The sequence below is a fragment of the Juglans regia genome, chromosome 6, assembly GCF_001411555.2.
Source record: "Juglans regia cultivar Chandler chromosome 6, Walnut 2.0, whole genome shotgun sequence".
NCBI lineage: Eukaryota > Viridiplantae > Streptophyta > Magnoliopsida > Fagales > Juglandaceae > Juglans > Juglans regia.
Window position 1 is genome coordinate 25,465,126 of NC_049906.1, and position 19,565 is coordinate 25,484,690.

The following is a 19,565-nucleotide window of genomic DNA, read 5'->3' on the forward strand; positions in this document are numbered from 1 at the left end:
GGGTGAGGTTAGTAGAGGCGTAGAAGTTTCAAAGGGGCGGAAGCTCGTAGGAGCAGGAGGTGGTGTTGTAAGGAGGACAAGGTTCAAAACAAGAATGTCTTCTTCTACTGGAGTATCATCACATTGCTGTCCGGAATCATCAGTCGGAGTGGTCGAAGGCTGTGCAGGAGCTTCAGCGGCTGTCTCTACAGCGAGTATACTATCAAGGTCTTCATCGGCTGCAACATAACGTCATCCAAAGAAAGAGGTAGTGGATCCATAACACTTGGTTCTTTCTAAGAAGTGGCCATCTTGGTGCTCTCACCTTTTTGGGGGGCAGTTTTACTCAGCAAATGAGGTTATTATTCGAATTTGCTAAGAGATGAATCCTCATCTTTAAATTTGTATTTGAATAAAGGATAACCATTATCCATGAGGGAACGAAGATAGCTCACAAAGCTCTATATAAAGGAAAAATCCAGATAAGTAAGGGGATCAAATTATTATTATTATTATTGTTATCCACAAATTACTGGCTTAGGTATCGGAGACTTTCTCTCAAAATCCCATGCTCTCTACACTTTGATTGTTGGTGACCGTGAGGTAGTGGCGGTGAAACATATCCATAACATACACCATTAACAAATAGCCGGTATGAACCAAACATAAAAAACAACGGTAAGGAAAACGTTATAAAAATATTATTAACTAAAAAATATTTTTATCTCACTCGTACATCCGGAATAAACAAACATATATATTGCCTATTGGACAAAAAACCGACCGGTCTGGACGTAAACGTGAGAAACAATGAAAGCAACCAACTTAAATAACCGTCTTTAATAAACACTTCAAAGCCAACGCTCTTCCCAAAGTAAAAAACGGCAACTTTTTCATGCCCGTTAAATACAACTTTGAAGATACCTATCTTTAGCACTTGAATGCTGCCATTTATGTGAAGGAAAGCAACGGTACAAAGAAATGTTATTAAAAATATTATTACTTGGACCAATGCTAATGAGGGACCAATGCAAATATGATTTTGCATGCGTATATACATAGATCAATGTTAATAAGGGAGCTATAAAGTGAATGAAGACAAAAAATAAAAAATAAAAACGATACAATGTACGTACTTGGACCCAAACTCGATTACCCAACATCATGAAACCTTATAAATATTCGCAGACCTGCATGTGAAATTCATTACAACTCTCTCTCTGATCTCTCTCTTCCAAGTGCTTTAATCAAAACAGATATATTTAAATTTCATATAAATGAATTTGAAATTAATATATTTAAATTTCATATAAATGAATTTGAATCAAAACAGATTGATCGGTTAAGACTAATAAAAGAGTAAATCCCTTTAACATAAAATCAAAATATAATAACTCATTTAAATAAGATAATGAAAATCATGTTTTCTCTTTTAATTCTCGACCATTATATTTAAATACGAATAATAATACACTTAGTCTTTTACAACTCATTCTCAAACAACCAATAAAATTGTTTCATTCCATTAAAAGTAAATTTTAGTATTATAAACTTACTCTACATGAAAGGTATAAGGGACGACGTTGTGAAATAGTTATGAACTATTGTATACTCTTTCAAACTTTCGTAGAATTGCATAGAAAGTCAGGTTTTAGGAAAACTTAATAAAAGAAATGAAAAGAAAAAGTTTGATCAAAATGGAATAGAAGTTTGTATTTTCTCTATTTTCCTTAAAAGTTCATTAGTAAAAGTAAATGAGGGCACCTAACATACACGCGATGGATATCTTATACTATAAAGATCAATGGCCAATTTTACATGTTGAAGATATATTTATTAATGAGAAAAGCTTGTATGCCGCCCATACTTGACTGCTACAGTGTACAGCTCTGACATTATAATTTACTTCAAAATCTACTTCTACTCATCTCATCTCATCATTATAATTTTCTCAAATTTTCACACAAAATATAATAAACAATTCAACTTTTTCAAATTTCATGACAATTTTTTCAAATTGCTACACTAAATATAATAAATAATTCAACTTTTATTATACTATTCACAAACCATCTCAACTCATTTCTGAATCCAAACCTCTCTATTGAAGCCTCATCCTCTCGTACGTGGGTTTATATCAATATTGGTAAGACATGGAAGAAGTATCATTGAAATGAAAGCATATTGCATGAGGACATTAATGTAAGTGGCAGATCTTACTTGATAGGATAGGCATAATCGGTCCAACCTGCTATTATATATGGTAATGCATATATATACCTGTTTACATAAAAAGCAAGCAGAGGTCGTGGGCTAGCTGTTGAACTTGAATTAATGGATATTAATCTCAACTTAGAGAGAGAGAGAGAGAGAGTCGTGGGATGGTTTCTTATAGAATATATAGTTTCCTAAAATATACATATCTAATGTTGGTGTTAGTGAAATACATAATAATGTAATAAAAATTACAATAAAATTAACATTTAAATAAAATCAGTTTGGATTGAGATACAGAAATATCGCTCTCTTTAGATAGATTTAAGCCCTCTATGGTGTACAACCCTCATTTTAATCTCTCTAGAGATTATATATTGTATAAAAAACAACACCATGTACACTCAAATGGAAAAACAATACCAGACCAATCCCATCTTTTCTCAATAAGCTCAACCATTTAAATAAAAAAATAGTCGTTTTCCTCCATCCGGCAACTGGTTAATCAATGAAAAAGAAATTGACAAGAAAAAAGACGTTGACCATCAATGATACTAATACCAGCCGATTGCACTAACTTTTTACACCATTAACAAATGAGTACTGCTAGAGCCACCACTGATGGCCACCGCTGGCTCTAGTATGTATTTTTTGATGTGTTTTTTTTACAGTTATTTTTTTTAGAAATTTTTTTAATACTTTTAAATATTTAAAAAAAATAAAAAAATTTATAATATTATTAAAAAATACTTTCTTAAACATGAAGTAAAAAAAATTATTAAAAAATACTTCCTTAATCACCAAGTAAAATAAAAACAAATAATTTATTTTTTACTTCATGATTAAGGAAGTATTTTTTAATAATATTATAATTTTTTTTTATTTTTTTTAAATATTTAAAATTTTAAAAAAAAATTATATAAAAATAACGTTAAAATAAATACATAAAAAAATACATGATAGAGCCAACGGTGACTCCCAGCGGGAGCCACCAGCGGTTCTATCATTTTCCTTAACAAATAGCACGTATGAACCAAACATATAATTAAGCAACGGTAAGGAAAACGTTATTAAAAATATTATTAATTAAAAAATATTTTTATCTCACTCGTACGTCAGGAATAAACAAACATATATATTGCCTATTGGACAAAAAACCGACCGGCCTGGTCGTATACAAGAAAAACAATTAAAGCAACCAACTTAAAAGTTTGGATTCAAAACTTATCTCAATTGATTTCAATTTATTTAATCTTATTATTATAATTTTTTTAAATTTTTACATAAAATATAATAAATAATTTAATTTTTTTAAATATCAAAATAAATTTTTTAAATTTCTATACTAAATATAATAAATAATTCAATTTTTATTTTACTATTTATAAATCATCTCAACTCATCCCAAATAAAAGGCGGCAACTTTTCCATTCCCGTTAAAAACAACGCTGAAGATATCTATCTTTAGCACTTGATGCTTTGGAATCCTGCAACCAGAGAATCTAAGAGGCTTCCGTTTGTCCCTCGCCCACCTGATTTTGTCCCTCTCCCTCTTGATATTTGCTTCACGAGTTACAAGTTTGGCTTTGGTATTGATCTCAACACAAATGACTTCAAGGTGGTTAAAATCACGTGCTTCTATTCACCGCCGCATTACCAAGTTGAAGTATACAACCTTACTACTGATTCTTGGAGAGTGATTGATGCATCCCTCAACTCAGCCTATTTTATTAAAAGATCTAATTTTCCTTCATACTTAAATGGATTCTGTTATTGGTTGATTTTTCGTCAGCGTTGCGACAGGGAGCATAATTTATTGCTTTCCTTTGATATGAGCAATGAGATTTTCCGGGAAATAATGTTGCCTGATGATGTAGGATCTCCTGCTGACATTGCCATTATCAATGACTCTGTAGCTGTGATTTTTCCTACATATAGTAATAGTAGTAGGAATGACGTTGGAATATCAATGGAGTATGAAATATGGGTGATGAACGAGTCTATTGTGGAATGTTCTTGGACTAAACTATTTACGATTGCAGTACCCAGCCGTCCTTTACAATTTCGGGACGATGGTTTGATTGTGCTTAACGGCGGCCATTGTGTTTCAGATAAATGTTTGGTATTGTTTGATCCAAGAACAGGAGAACTAAAGAATCTTCCAATATATGACGAAGGCTCGGAAACGTTTGTTCTGGTGAGTTACAGAGAGAGCCTAGTTTTAGTTAATGGATGGAGGAATGTGCTTGAGCAACAATACACTTGATCATTATGATATTGTTATCACAGATTTGGACTATTATTATTTATGTATTCCAAGAGGACTATAGATTAATTACTGTGAAACAGAGTGGTTTCGATGTTGTGATTTTGGTCATGGAGTCAATTGACTGCTTATGTAACAAAAGTTGATTTAGTTGAAGAGTTGGTCCTATTTTGCTTAAATACAATGGTTTGTGGATTGGAATTACATGAGGACCATGACGTCCAGGAGTATGACAGATTTTAGCTTCAATTGAGATGGTTTCACTTTAAAGTATATGGCCATTGGCTTAATATTGGACAAAAAGTGAAAGCACAGGGAATTTATATATACTTGCTGCAGTAGGCGTTTTATACTTTTCAGGTTTATACTTAATTTATGCTTCAACCCTCTCTTACTTGGCTCTTTCCCTCTTCTTCACCATTTTAGCCATGCTGAGAACCTCTTGAAATAGGAATTTGAATTTCTTGTTTTGGCACTTATAGCATTTTCATATATAATGTAAGTGTCACTTTCTTTTCTTCATATCATTCCTTCTTTGGTTTGTGAAAAATCGTGATTAATTTTCTGGTCCAAGTATTAGGGCAGCAATTCATAAAACAGTTTTCCTTTTCCTTCAAGTTTCTGCCATTTTGATTTAGTGTGTAACACCCCGTATTTTTTAGTGTATTTTTTTTGTTTAATTGAATGATTATTTGTTATTAATTTAAAATTTGATTATCTTATTTTAAATTTTCAGATTTTAGTGGGTTTATTTTGTTATGATTTTTTAATTTGTGAAAATTAAATTTGACATGTTTCATTAATATTAATAATTGTTATGCATTTAAATTCTCTTAATTTAAATTAGTTTGTAGGTTTTAAAAATTATTGTATTGTTGGATTTAATTATTTTATTTTACTTAGTCACTGTATTTAAATTTATTTTATTTAAAACTGTGGTGTCGAAATAATTTTTTGTTGGAATTTTGTGACCCAAGTTGTGAGTTTTGGACCTCACTTATTTTCCCTCTATTTTTTTTCTTTTCCTTTTCTTTTTTTTCTTTCTTTTCTTTTTCTCCCGTGGTTTCCCTTCCCGCGCGGACGTCTCTCTCTCTCTCTCTCTCTCTCTCTCTCGCCGTGCAACCGTTCCTAACCCAGCCCGCCGCCGCCGTGCGCGACACCGCCCACCCCATCGTGCTCCCCACCGGCCGGCGACCTCACCCCTCCAATTTCAGCTCTCCTCGTGCAACCGTTAGCCCCCACGCACCACACCAAGCCGCGGCACTCCTTGCACCGCCGTCGCACCACCTCCGGCCACCATCTTCTCACCACATCATCATCGACCTGCTAGCAACCTAATGCACCCATCCTTGGCTCCGATCTGTCACCGGTGAAGCCCATCTATCTCCATCTTCGATTTGAGCTTTTTGACATTAAATCGCCGCCCACGCTGCCACCCACGGCCAACCACCACCACCACTAGCTTCACCGACATCCCTAAGCCCTACCCTATTAATCTCGGGTCTTCGTTTACATCCGTTCAAAATTGGGTTTTTGAGACCCACGGCCACAGTGCATTTCGCACTGTTTTGTTGCTGCGTTGCCGCTTCTAGCACCTTCGTGATCTTTCAAGAATTATATTATAGCATTGTAAGTATTTTTTTCAAAAAACTTTTGAGATTTAAATGTATTTTTCGCTAATTTATATTTACTGTGAATTTGTTGGTTGTGCTGGACTGAGTCCGAGGAGTAAGGGGATCGGTTGGATTGGATGATGGAATTGTTTGTGTGAGATTGGCTTATGCTTTGAAATTTGTTGGCTGTTTCGGGTTTAAATATTGGTGTTTTGAGTTTGATGTTGGTCATGGTGGATATTGGTGATTTTTAAGAAGTGATGGTATATTTTGGAATTATGAGGGTTTTAAGTTTTGAGATATTAAAATAGGTTATTTTAGAAGTTTAGGCTTAAATATCGAAATCCGTGATTGATTGAAAACTTACGAAAATTGTGTGATTATTTTTATAGGTGATGATTTATAGTCGACTCGACTTTTTTTTAGACAAATTCTGAAAAAACTAAGAAGTCCAGGTAAGCGGGGTTCATATACTAGTTTTGCATAAAAGAAATAAAATGATGTTGACTTGGAAAATAAACGTGTTTATTTTTGAAAAGAAATTATCTGAAAACAACCTCAGATGTTTATTCTGCATATGCATAAATTCAATATAAGAGAAAGTGTTTTCTGTCATTACTGGTGTAGACATGAGCTAATTTTGTCTACTTTATTTTTGAACTATGTAAAAGAGCGAATAAGGAATTCTAAAATCTTTATTATGAACAAATGAGAATACTTTGTTTATGTTTATCTCGAACATGTGAAATGATCTGAAGCTTTTTAGTGTTTTGTTTTGACATGATGTGTCATCTGAAAATCTTGGCATGATGTTCTGATTCTGTATATGTGTGTAACTGGATTTTCGATAAAATCCGTTCTGTTTCTGTTAAGGCCCAGCCACGGGTATAATGGTGGTTTATAACCCTACCACGGGGGTTAAATATGGTATTGTCCCGATGTGATGCTAACAGATGATTTAATTATAATGTTTCAGTTTGGAAATGCCAACGGATGTTCTTTTTGGAATTAATTTATTTTTCTGGAAATTTCACTCTAATGGTTTTGTACAAAGTTTTGTTTCTGCATTATGAAAGTAAATGTTTTGTTCTGCTTATTAAATGTTATAAATGCTCATGTTTACATGCTAGTATATGCTCTCTACTTACTGAGTTGTTGATAACTCACCCCCTTATCTCCATAATATTTCAGATGACATTGATGGTTCAGCTGAGGATCAGTATTAGAGTTTATGGAGAAGATTAGCAGTGAATGGTTGTTGGGTATCTCGTGGTATTAGTGTTGATGTTGGAAGTTATTTATATTTCTTAAGTTTGCTTCAATAGACGGTTTGAGAAAATATATATTCTTGAATTTGGAAGTACTCTAGCCTTGTTAGAGTTGATTATCAGGTTATATGAGTTAACTCTCCGGACCCTCGGGGACGGGGCGTTACATAGTGTGTTGTTCCTTTTGACTATCCTCAACACTAGAATCATATTGTGGGCTAGTAGAGTGTGTAGTGAATGAAATGAAGAGGTGAAACAAGGAGCATCGCCTAAGCTTGTGGCTGTTCAAATGAGAATATGATTCCTGTATGTTAATTCTGTTTTGGGGGATTTTGTTTTGTAAGTCAGCACTTTAAGTCTTTCCTATATATCCTTCAATCTTTTTTCCTTTTTTTTTTTTTGAAAATAACCTCAGTATTCATTCATTGATCTAAAACCGCATTACAAAGTTTTTCCTTGAGCAAAATACTCTCAATACAAACTGGAGCTTCTTCTATCCAAACATTTTCAAAGCACAAAGATAAAGCTTCTTTAGCAAGATAATGTGCTGCTTCATTAGCTTTTCTATTAACAAACTTGACACTCCATTGACTCCTTCCCTTTAACAGCTTCTTGGCATCTTCAATGACACATCCATAACTGGAGAGGTCTTCTTCTTCTTCATTGACTGCATTCACAATGACTTGAGCATCACCTTCGAAAATGACTCTGCCGAAATTAAGATCTCTGCATAATTCCATAGCTTTCCTTAGTGCATAAACTTCTGCTATTGCAGGATTAGAAATGAAGCTTTTTTGTTCACCAACAGCAGCCATAATTTCACCTTCCTCATTTCTGATTACTACTCCGAGGCCAACCTTTTTCCCTTCTTTATCAACAGCTCCATCCCAGTTTGCTTTGATAACCACCATTTCTCATGTTGCATTTCAATTGTCCATGTTTTTTGCCAAGTGCTTCATACAACGCATTATAGATAGTTATCCGCTTGTATGGATTGGGGATCGGTCGACATCCTTAGAAGAAGCGTGGAAAAGAACTTGCAAATCAATTGATATGAAAAATCAAGTGGCACAAACCCGAATATCCTTAATTATTTACAGTACCCATTTGTAATTGTCAAACCAACCGATAAAAAAAATAATCGAAACAACAAATGATTTAAGCATTTCTATGGCTCTATTCTATAAATAAAAACAATTTGCACTAGATGGCATATGAGAAATCTTAATTTTTTCACTACCTTCAAATTAACCACATGAAAAATTATAAAACGAACCTTTGTCATTTAAACCAATATAATCGTTATAGCGTGTTCTAAGTTCAATTGCATCGTTGAAGTACACGGATGGCTCTAGACCAAGGCATCTACCATGTGTCGCCCACTCGTACTTCCAGAAGCTAAAGTCATCTGGGCGAAGAAGGTTTGGCCAATACTTTTTTAGCGAATCTTTTATACCTTTCACCTACAAGTCATGCCAAGATATATACATATCAAATTTAAACCGAGTGCAACGATTTTTGAGCAAACATGACTGTAATGTAGTCTAATTACGTACCTGGCTACTTGTCAATTCATTTCCCAGACAAGGAGCTAGCGCAGAATTATTTGGCCAGAAAGGCCACAGTCCGTGTATTAAAAATCTTTGATAGTCCGTTTTAATCTCATCGGGTTTCTTTGAACAAGGAACACCAACATTGCATACAGAATTTGGCCATTGGAGTGCCAACTTGTAATATGAGAATTCCTCTGCAACATTGCTAGAAGCTAAGACTTGAATGATGAAAATTAAAGAACGTAGAAACCCAACTTTTGTTTTTTGTTTTTTTTTTTTTTTTCAGAATGAAAATCAACTTTTGTTGAAACAGATGAGGATACCATAAAATTCTAGAATAAAGCCAAATGGAAGAAGAAGAGAGAGAGAGAGAGAGAGAGAGAGAGGGGAGGGTGGGATCAGGGAGAGAACACAAGTATGTTATAAGAGACACCATAAAAAAAAAAGAAGCAAATCAATTTCGGTGTACTAAAACTACCACAAGAAAATTGCAAAATAAAATAACAAGCACAATGAACTAGCTCAAGGCACAAATTAATCAGAGTCAAAGCCAAAATAGGGGTTAGATGTAAACATTACCTCCCAAAACTGTAGCTGTAAATTTCACAGATGAGGTTATGTGGCCAGTCATGTAGGTCTGGGAATATTTATAAGGTTTTGGGATGTTGGATAATCGAGCTTGGGTCCAAGTACGTACATTGTATTGTTTTTTTTTTTTTTTTTCTATCTTTATTCACTTTATAGCCCACGACCCACGACTCTCTCTCAAGACTCTCTCTCAAGACTCGAAGTTGAGATTAATATCCATTAATTCAGGTTCAAAACTAGCCCACGACCTCTGCTTGCTTTTTATGTAAACAGGTATATATGTGCATTACCATATATACTAGCAGGTTGGACCAATTATGCCTATCCTATTAAGTAATATCTGCCACTTACATTAATGTCCTCATGCAATATGCTTTCATTTCAATGATACTTCTTCCATGTCTTACCAATATTGATATAAACCCACGTACGAGAGGATGAGGCTTCAATAAGTCGATTCAGTACAATTTATTGGACTAGATAAATGCATGGGTAGTGGATGAGATCACCATTAATTCAGTAATAAATAAATATATCTTCAACATGTAAAATTGGCCATGGATCTTTACTTTTACTAATTTTTAAGGAAAATGGAGAAAAAAAAAAGTACATCTATTCCATTTTGATAAAATTGAACCTTTTTCATGTCTTTTACTATTTCACGACGTCTCTATATTTATATAAAATTTAAATATACTAATTTCGTGTCAATATTAATTTTATGAGTTGTATAACATATTAATTACACCCCTAATTTTGATTTCATTGCTTCCGATATTATGTGATATTGACATGTACCAACCACATTCCTTTTCATGAACCCAATAAAACAAACTATTACCTATAAAAAGCCTTATGCAATAATGGTGCAATAAAGATATATTGAGAGCGCCTAGGTTTCAATACAACCTTTACAAAAATGCTAGTCATTGAATTTTGGGTCTTGATAAATTTTTATAAAATTTATTTAATGATTAAAGAAACATTTTTTAATGATGTTGTGATTTTTTTTTAAAAGAAAAAATGTTTAAAAATATAAAAAAAATGAATGAAAAAATATATATATATATATATATTTTTATTCTTATCAGGACAGGTCTCGTGCTACATCCACCTGCTCTTACATTTATATATATCTCTGTTATCAACATTAGAGATATATTCTAAGAAACTATCCAACGTTTTTTTTTTCCTCTCTCTCCCTCTTTCAAATTCAGACAATTTATATTTTATATTCTACAACAAACAAACGTTATTTAATATATTTTTTTTTATTATTTTTGCCTGTGCCAATTAAATACTGCTTTTAGGATCAATTCCAATTAAAGCTTCCTATTTATTTAATTACAGATTTAAAGCTTTGCAATAAATATTTTTCCTTAGACCTTAAGGAGTTGATCCGTAATTGGTTGTTATGTTGTCATCATATCATTTGTGTAAGCAATGCAGTAAATTCGTACACTAAACTTGTATTTACAAGGGATGAAGGCCAACCCACACTAACAATAGTACACTTACATTATTGTAATGTGGACAACCAATATAAATCTTATTTAGAGCTATTGACACTACAACACAATTACTTTTTAGTGATGGTTGGGAAATTGTGACCTTCCATAGACCGTCACTAAAAGGCATTTTCTGTGACAATTTTTGAAAACCGTCACTAAAGATAGAATGAGAATTTTTTATGTTCCAACGTATGGGAAATATACGTTCGAACGTCACATATATGTTCGAACGTTATGTCTGTTTACGTTTAAACGTAAAATGTTTTGGCGCAACCGTTCACACGTTATTAATTAACGTTCGAACGTAAAAAGTTTGCACCAATGTAACGTTCATTGTAAATTTAAATTAAATGACTTTAATTTAAAAATTATGTGGTTTTTATTGTGCATAATTTGTGAACAAGTCTAAAAAATTGAATTGTATATATTTATATATACACAATTTGTAATATATAAATATATATTTATGTTTATATATATTTGAAATGCAGTGATTTAGTATTAAAGTTGAAAAATATAACATCAAAGAAGATTAAAAATTGAAATTAACAAACGATAGAAATATTCAATAATATTTTTCATTACAAATATTAAAAATAAAATACAAGATTTAATAAAATGTAGTAAACAACAGTCAGATGATAACGTTCTCCGCAAAAGTCGAACTTCGTACCTCCTCAGTCAAGGTATCAACCTTGTCGTTGAGGATAGTTACACGATGGATGAGTTCGGCAACAAACGCCGATATAGCCTCGAGCGATCGATCGATCTTATGATAGATATGCGCAGTCAGCTGTGAGATGACCGCATCAACCCAAGCAGGCCGCACATCTCCTGCAGATGTGCTCGACATATGCTGACTACTACTCCTGACATGACCTGGCTCAAGCTGCGTCGGAGGAACTAGATCCTCTACAGGGGGTGGCTGACGTCCCCTCGCCTGTCCAATACTACGTCGATGCGTGGTCATGTCGAGGGGGCTCATCTGATCTTTGACCCGCTCCTCTGGCTGGGTTGGCACTCCCCGTGCAAGTAATAGTCGGCTGATTAGGACACCGTATGAGAGATTATCCGTGGAGACGATGCTCGTCTCGTAACGGATGCTCTCAAAGATGTGCAGTGGCAAATCTATAGGATCTCCACATGCCACTCGTATCAAAAAATTGTGCCCGAAGCCGACTAAATGTGGTTTTATGAGTCACGGGATCGACATTTGTTGCAACAATAAGGTGCAACATGCGGAAGAAATGCAGCAGATGGTTCTGGTTGAAGGCATTCTTCCGCTCGATCTGCATGCGGTCCCTCCAGGTGAGGATGTAGAAATCCTCATCTCGGTCATCATCCCGAGCCTCGACGCCAGTATCCTCAGCCTTTGACTGGCCTGCATCTCTGGCTGATGCTGGCTCAAATGCCTGGCCAGTAGATGATGTAGAAGTGCCTACATCCTCACGGGGTGTTGAGTGTGCAAATGTCTCAACTCCTAGACGAATCCCAAGGTGCTCGCCGATGACATCAGGTGATACCTCAATGGAAATACCGCGTACAGTCACGGTGTGAGAGGATGCATCATGAGGCATGTCACATATCTCCATATAAAATTCTTGAACCATTGAGGGGTACACCTTCCCCCTCAATGTGCAAATATTTCCCCAGCCTCTACTGAGGAAAACATCTCTCAGGTTCGTCTGCTGCCAACAGAGTTCGTCGAACTCATTAATCAGGACCTCTCGCTCTACCATAACAGTACGAGCTCCGATACGGGCAGTGTCCGACGTGGCTCCTTCCCTCCCTCGTTTCCTAGTATGTAGTGGAAGAGCCATATCCTGAAAATAGAAAAGGAAAAAAAAATTATTTACATTAATGCATTTTTTTGTATTAATTTGAAGCTGCTCTACATTAACGTTTGAACATTTTGTCTTTCACGTTCGAACGGTAAAGATAAACGTTCGAACATTAGTTTATACGTTCGCACGATCAATAATGTAAATAAATTGATGTTCGAATGTAAAACATATACGTTCGAATGTAAAACATAGACGTTCGAACATAAACAGTAAATAAATATTAGCTGATGTACGTTCGGACGTTTATGTTTTATGTTCAAACGTATTTGTTTTACGAGTGAACGTAAATACGAACATCCAAACGTCGAAGCATGAATAACGTAGAAAATCACTACGTTCGGACATTATAATTAAACGTCCGACCGTATGTGATTTACGTTCGAAAGTAAAATATTCACGTTCGAACGTATGTCGTTTAATAATATTTAAAGTATACATTAAACGTTTATGAAAATTGATGAATAAAATGTCCGAATGTAAGAAGGTTACCTTCAAACGTAGAAGTTGTAACGGCTCTGTAATTTAAACGTCGTACGTTCGAACGTCTTGGTGAAAGGTTCGAACGTTACGACGCAGAGCTGAGTCAACTCAGCCATTATTGAAATCTCGAAAATTTCTCTACAAGGTTCTAAATGCCGAAATGTCACCATAGAAATGAAGTATACACTTCAAGAAACATTTCTACGGTGACTATTCGGCCAATGGCTGGCCGTGGTGGCCGGAAAATGAAATTGAATATCCGGCCACCACTTATCCGATTTTAAACAAAACTCAATCAAAATCTCAATAAAATATATGTTATTTGAATAAAAGATGAATGCCTACCTTTTTGTGACGGTTGTGGCGGAGTTGACGGCGGCATGCAACGTAACGGACATTTGTAATTACGTTTTGGAAATATCGTTTCGACGTTCGGTTTTGGCCTTATATACACAGAACGTTCGAACGTAATAATAATTACGTTCGAACGTTTGTCAATTTAATTTCAAAAATAATATCTATAATATATTATATTATAAATGTTTATGTTATATATTAAGATGTTATATAATATTATTGACAATTAAGCCAAATTAGTTTGACGTTTGTGAGTACTTGTTATATTTATAAAGTTTAGCAATATGTTTATACATATTGTTGTGATTTTATGCTTACTCTTGAAATAATTGTGATTATTGTTTGTAAATTTTGTGAATAGTTTATGAGTTTATTGTGTTTATTGATGAATTAATATGTGTATAAATATTATTGTAAGAATATTGTGAATATTCTGTGATATGGATTTAATACATAAATATTCTTTATTATATACATTTATGTTCTCATTTAAAGTATTATGCTATCATACTATACAATGTAGTATATAGTTATAGGTATATACAATGTAATATATATATTATATTATAATTAAATATATAAGTTAGAATTTAATAAGTAACCATTAAATATATATCCTTAAGATTTATATATATAGTATAGTTTATATATTATATACACTTATGTTCTCATTTAAAGTATTATGCTAGCATACTATACAGTGTAGTATAGAGTTATAAATATATACAATTAAAAATATATATTATATTATAAGTTAGTATATAAATTAGAATTTAATAAATAACAATTTAATATATATCCTTAAGATTTATATATATATATATGGTATAGTTTATATATTATATACATGATTTATGTTCTCATTTAATAAGTATAGTAGGAATAGTACGTTCGAACCTTTCAAGTTAACGTTCGAACATTAAACCAAGAGCGGGAAATTTCCCGCTCGATTAAGGTATCTGCGTGATTATTCAGACGTTCGGACGTTTATACTATACGTTCGAACGTTATTTGATGAAAATCACAAGAAAATTATGTACATCCGAACGCCAAATCTGTTAACGTCCGAACATTAGTTAAATTAGTGCGGGAAATTTTCCGCTCAAATATGGCAACACTTTGATGAAATGTACGTTCGGACGTCTTAGTTAGATGTTCGAACGTTCATTTGAAAATCTTAGAACGTTCGAACGGAAAATTATGCTACATTCGAACATAGGGAAGGAAAGTGCAGGAACTTTCCCGCTAGATTTTATGTTACATCAGAAGAAGGTTACGTTCGAACGTATATTTTAAACGTCCGAACGTTTTGGGGGGGAAAATTTTAGAATATAACGTTCGGACGTACAACTTAAATGTTCGAACGTGTGAACTTATATATTAGAACATAATCAGTACGTGCATGGGAGAAACAGATCATTTCTTCTTCTCCCCGTGCGCGCAACAGAGAGTGAGAGGGTTAGAAATACCTTACGGCCCGAGGCTCTGCAGGGGAGAGAGAGAGAGAGAGAGAAAGGATTAGAGTGAGAGAGAGTTGAGTCTTGGTAAGAAAAAATTTTAATTTTTTGTCCTTTTATGAATTTTATGATATTTATATTGTGTTTTTGTTATAGAATATTTCTAATAAATTAGTATTGTATTTTTTTGAAAGATTGGTTGTTTTGGGAAGTTGGAAGATTTTGATTTGTAAGAGGCTAGAACATTGTGAGTGCTAGGTATATTTCTAAACTTTATCAATATGTTGTTGCATGTAATTTTATGCTTACTCTTGAAATAATGTGATTATTGTTTGTATAGTTTGTAAATAGTTTGTGAATTATTGTAAAGTTTGTTGTGATATGGAATATGTTAATACATGTGGCATATTATTTTGTGAATATGTTAATACATGTGACATATTATTTTGTGAATATATTGTGTGTTATTGTGAATAATGTGATTATTGTTTGTATAGTTTGTAAATAGTTTGTGAATTATTGTAAAGTTTGTTGTGATATGGAATATGTTAATACATGTGGCATATTATTTTGTGAATATGTTAATACATGCTCGTGACATATTATTTTGTGAATATATTGTGTGTTATTGTGAATAATGTGATTATTGTTTGTATAGTTTGTAAATAGTTTGTGAATTATTGTAAAGTTTGTTGTGATATGGAATATGTTAATACATGTGGCATATTATTTTGTGAATATGTTAATACATGTGACATATTATTTTGTGAATATATTGTGTGTTATTGTGAATAATGTGATTATTGTTTGTATAGTTTGTAAATAGTTTGTGAATTATTGTAAAATTTGTTGTGATATGGAATATGTTAATACATGTGGCATATTATTTTGTGAATATGTTAATACATGTGACATATTATTTTGTGAATATATTGTGTGTTATTGTGAATATATTGTGATATGAACTTGGGCAATTTAAATTATTATTTGTGAATGACGTTTGAATATGTTTACATTGTTACAAATATATTGTCCTTAAGCTTTGTTAATACATGTTTTGTGAATATATACAATGTTATTGTGAATATATTGTGATTATTGTTTGTATAGTTTGTAAATAGTTTGTGAGTTATTGGGAATATCTTGTGATATGAATTTGAAATATTGTGATAATAATATTTCAAATTAAGTAATAACAAATAAAAGTAACTCTTTAAGAATTATAATAATTAAAATTATATTATAACCTTTGAAATTTAAGTATGATAATTAAAATAAGAAACTTTAAGAATAATAATAATTAAATATTGATAATATAATTTGAAATTAAGTAATAACAAATAAAAGTAACTTCTTTAAGAATTATAATATTTAAAATTATATTAAAACTTTTGAAATTTAAGTATAACAATTAAAATTATACTTTAAGAGTGATAATAATTAAAATTTTAATATAACCTTTAAAATACTCTTCAATAAAAAAGTCTTGAACCTACTAAATAAGTAGAGTTGGAATTAAGTAAATATACTTATTTATTATAAACTAAAGAGAAAGAAAATAAGGATCAAATAGATGCTTATATAAAAATTATATACTTATTGTCTATAATAAATAAATAACTCACTCAATTAAGTATAACAATTAAGATTATAATTGTGGAATGATAATAAATAAAATTATATAATAAGCTCAGAAATTATATATAACAATTATAGTATAACCTTTGAAATTAAGTATAACAATTAAAATTATATTTTAAGAATGATGATCTTGTACACAACGAGGGAATATAATTTTGAAGAAATGTTGAAATTTTAATTTAATTGCTTGACTGTCATAGTCTCTCCGGCCTTGAGAGTTGTCAAGGTCGGACAGTTTGTGACAGTTAAGTAATTAGACTAAAATTTAAACATTTCTTTAAAATTATTCTCCCTCGTTGTTTACAAGACATGAAACTTAGGGTCACATAATATTTTGTGAATGACGTTTGAATATATTTACATTGTTACAAATATATTGTCCTTAAACTTTGTTAATATATGTTTTGTGAATAATAATTAAAATTATAATAATTAAAATTATATAATAACCTTTAAAATTATATATATCAATTATAATCTCTAAATTTTAGTCTAATTGCTTGACTGTTATAACTAAAATGTGATAATATAATTTGAAATTAAGTAATAACAAATAAAAGTAACTATTTACGAATTATAATAATTAAAATTATAGTATAACTTTTGAAATTAAGTATAACAATTAAAATTATACTTTAAGAATGATGATCTTGTACACAACGAAGGAATATTATCTTGAAGAAATGTTGAAATTTTAATTTAATTGCTTGACTGTCATAGTCTCTCCGACCTTGAGAGTTGTCAAGGTCGGACAGTTTGTGACGGTTAAGTAATTAGACTAAAATTTAAACATTTCTTCAAGATAATTCTCCCTCGTTGTGTACAAGACACGAAACTTAGGGTCTCATAATCTTCCATCTCTCTTTAATTTAACAATATAACACTACTTGAAGGTGACATTGTTAATGTAAACAACATGGAGATATTGTTAGTATGATTTTTTGCTAGATGCGTGTGACATTGCATAAATACCCTTAGACCTGTTTGGGAATCAGTGTACATTTATTCATGAAGACGAATCAGAATCCGGGCTGGAGGTGGATAAGGATGATGAAGAAGAGGTGCATGATGATGATGAAGATGTTATTGATGGAGATTCTGAAACAAGCATGGAGAATTCATCTGAAAATGAAGAATAAAAGTACTAAATATTTTATTCATATAACTAGGTGACTATAAAATATATTCAATTTTCATAATTTCTTCTAATTAATTTTCTTTGATATAATTCATTATTTTCAAGAATGCCGCCAAAACGAGCACGAAGAAATGTGCCTCCGCCAAGTCCAAGTCCTGAATCCATTGAGGACCCTCCACTCGAGAAATCAGTTCCTGAAGATCAATCTAACATAGAAGAGAACAACAGCCAGTCGACACCTACCAGTAAGGAAATATTGTCGTTGATAATTATATATATAGTTAATACTTTTTTCTCAATAACTATATAATTTTAATTATAGTATATCTATTATCATGTAGTTGATGCATCTGCACGTCGCGGTCGTGGCTATACACGTGGAATCTCTCTTGAAAAAAATAGAAGACACGGTAAACTAAAGGTCACAATTCCTGATAATTCCACTGGAGGAGTGGATGATAGTGCAGCAGCGCTTTCCTCCTATATTGGCACAGTAGTTCGAGCTTATACTCCATTTTATGTGCGCTCATGGCGAGATGTTCCGAATGAGATTAAGGAGCACATTCGAAGTCATGTGCTAGTGAGTTTACTTTTCAGTACATTTTTTTTACCTAGATTAATATATTATATTTTTGACCTAATTCCTTTGTTAGGATGAATTCGACCTTGACTTTGGCCGTAGAGAGGATTTGAGAATCGTGAATGAGTTGATGGCTACACTATTCCTACATCACAAAGGACGATGTCATGACCACTTCAAGAAGTTTGAGACGTTGGAAGAGGCTGCGCAGTCTCCTTTTCAGCAGATGAAGTTAGATGATTGGAGAAAGTGTTGTGATCTTTTCGCATCTCCAGATTATCAGGTATTTTATATTTATATCTTTTAATTATTTACATTCATATTCATTCTATATATTATATGCATGTGTACATATTACAATTAATATTTTTAATATATTTTATAGCACTTGAGTTCTACAAATGCACATAATAGATCCGCTCTGACTGTCCATCATCGTGCCAGTTCAAGGTCATTCCACTGTCTTGCTGAAAAAGTGGTAATTAAAAAATTATAGAATTCATTTATTTTCCTGATATTCTTTCTGATAAGTACTAACATTATCTTTTTAAAATTGCTAATATTGTCGCTTTGTTAGAAACGTGATGATCCTGAAAATTTTTCCCTCATTCATGTCTATGCTGCTGCTCACACTAATGAGCATAGTGAGTGGATAGATCCTGTCGCTGCAGATAATTATGAAAGCAGTGTTAATTTTGTTCAATAAATTATTTATATAACATTTTAATAGTTTATTTCATATTTCTATTTCTTTTAATACGTTACTAAATTATTTACGATTATTACCTTTTAAATTGCAGAGAAAAATGATGGAGATGCAGTCGGCTTCTGAGGAATCATCTCCTAGTGACATAGACATATTCACGCAAGTGCTCGGGTCGCAGTCTAGTATGGCAAGAGGTTTGGGACGATCTATCAAGCATAAATGTTCATCCTCCTCAACCTCATTGGCTTCACAAATTAATAATCTTACGACAGATTTAGAAGCTGCACGGCGTGAGAATGAGTATATGAGGTCGAGATAGCAAGAGTTAGAGTCTCTCTTAGAACGACAGTCTCATTTAGAGACGCATTTG

General features: G+C 32.5%; 2 protein-coding genes across 2 annotated transcripts; one reads left to right on the forward strand and one right to left on the reverse strand.

The window, feature by feature from the left end:
* The first annotated feature begins 3,667 nt into the window (after window positions 1-3,667).
* On the forward strand, window positions 3,668-4,459 carry LOC108998755 (F-box/kelch-repeat protein At3g06240-like). The gene has a single exon (XM_035690721.1). The coding sequence runs from the start codon at window positions 3,668-3,670 to the stop codon at window positions 4,457-4,459; it is 792 nt and encodes a 263-aa protein (XP_035546614.1).
* Window positions 4,460-7,766: 3,307 nt separating this feature from the next.
* On the reverse strand, window positions 7,767-9,524 carry LOC108998753 (intracellular ribonuclease LX-like). Its single transcript, XM_035690722.1, has 4 exons — window positions 9,473-9,524; window positions 8,897-9,147; window positions 8,617-8,803; window positions 7,767-8,353 (listed from the first exon to the last, which is right to left on the reverse strand). The coding sequence occupies exons 1-4, from the start codon at window positions 9,522-9,524 to the stop codon at window positions 8,214-8,216; spliced, it is 630 nt and encodes a 209-aa protein (XP_035546615.1). The 3' UTR covers window positions 7,767-8,213.
* Window positions 9,525-19,565: the final 10,041 nt, after the last annotated feature.

Coding starts and splice junctions, on each gene's coding strand:
- LOC108998755 (XM_035690721.1), top strand. CDS start 3,668: ATGCTTTGGAATCCTGCAACCAGAGAATCTAAGAGGCTTCCGTTTGTC.
- LOC108998753 (XM_035690722.1), bottom strand. CDS start 9,524: ATGACTGGCCACATAACCTCATCTGTGAAATTTACAGCTACAGTTTTG. Junction 8,804..8,896: donor ATGAATTGACAAGTAGCCAG/GTACGTAATTAG, acceptor CATGACTTGTAG/GTGAAAGGTATAAAAGATTC. Junction 8,354..8,616: donor TATTGGTTTAAATGACAAAG/GTTCGTTTTATA, acceptor GCTTCTTCTAAG/GATGTCGACCGATCCCCAAT.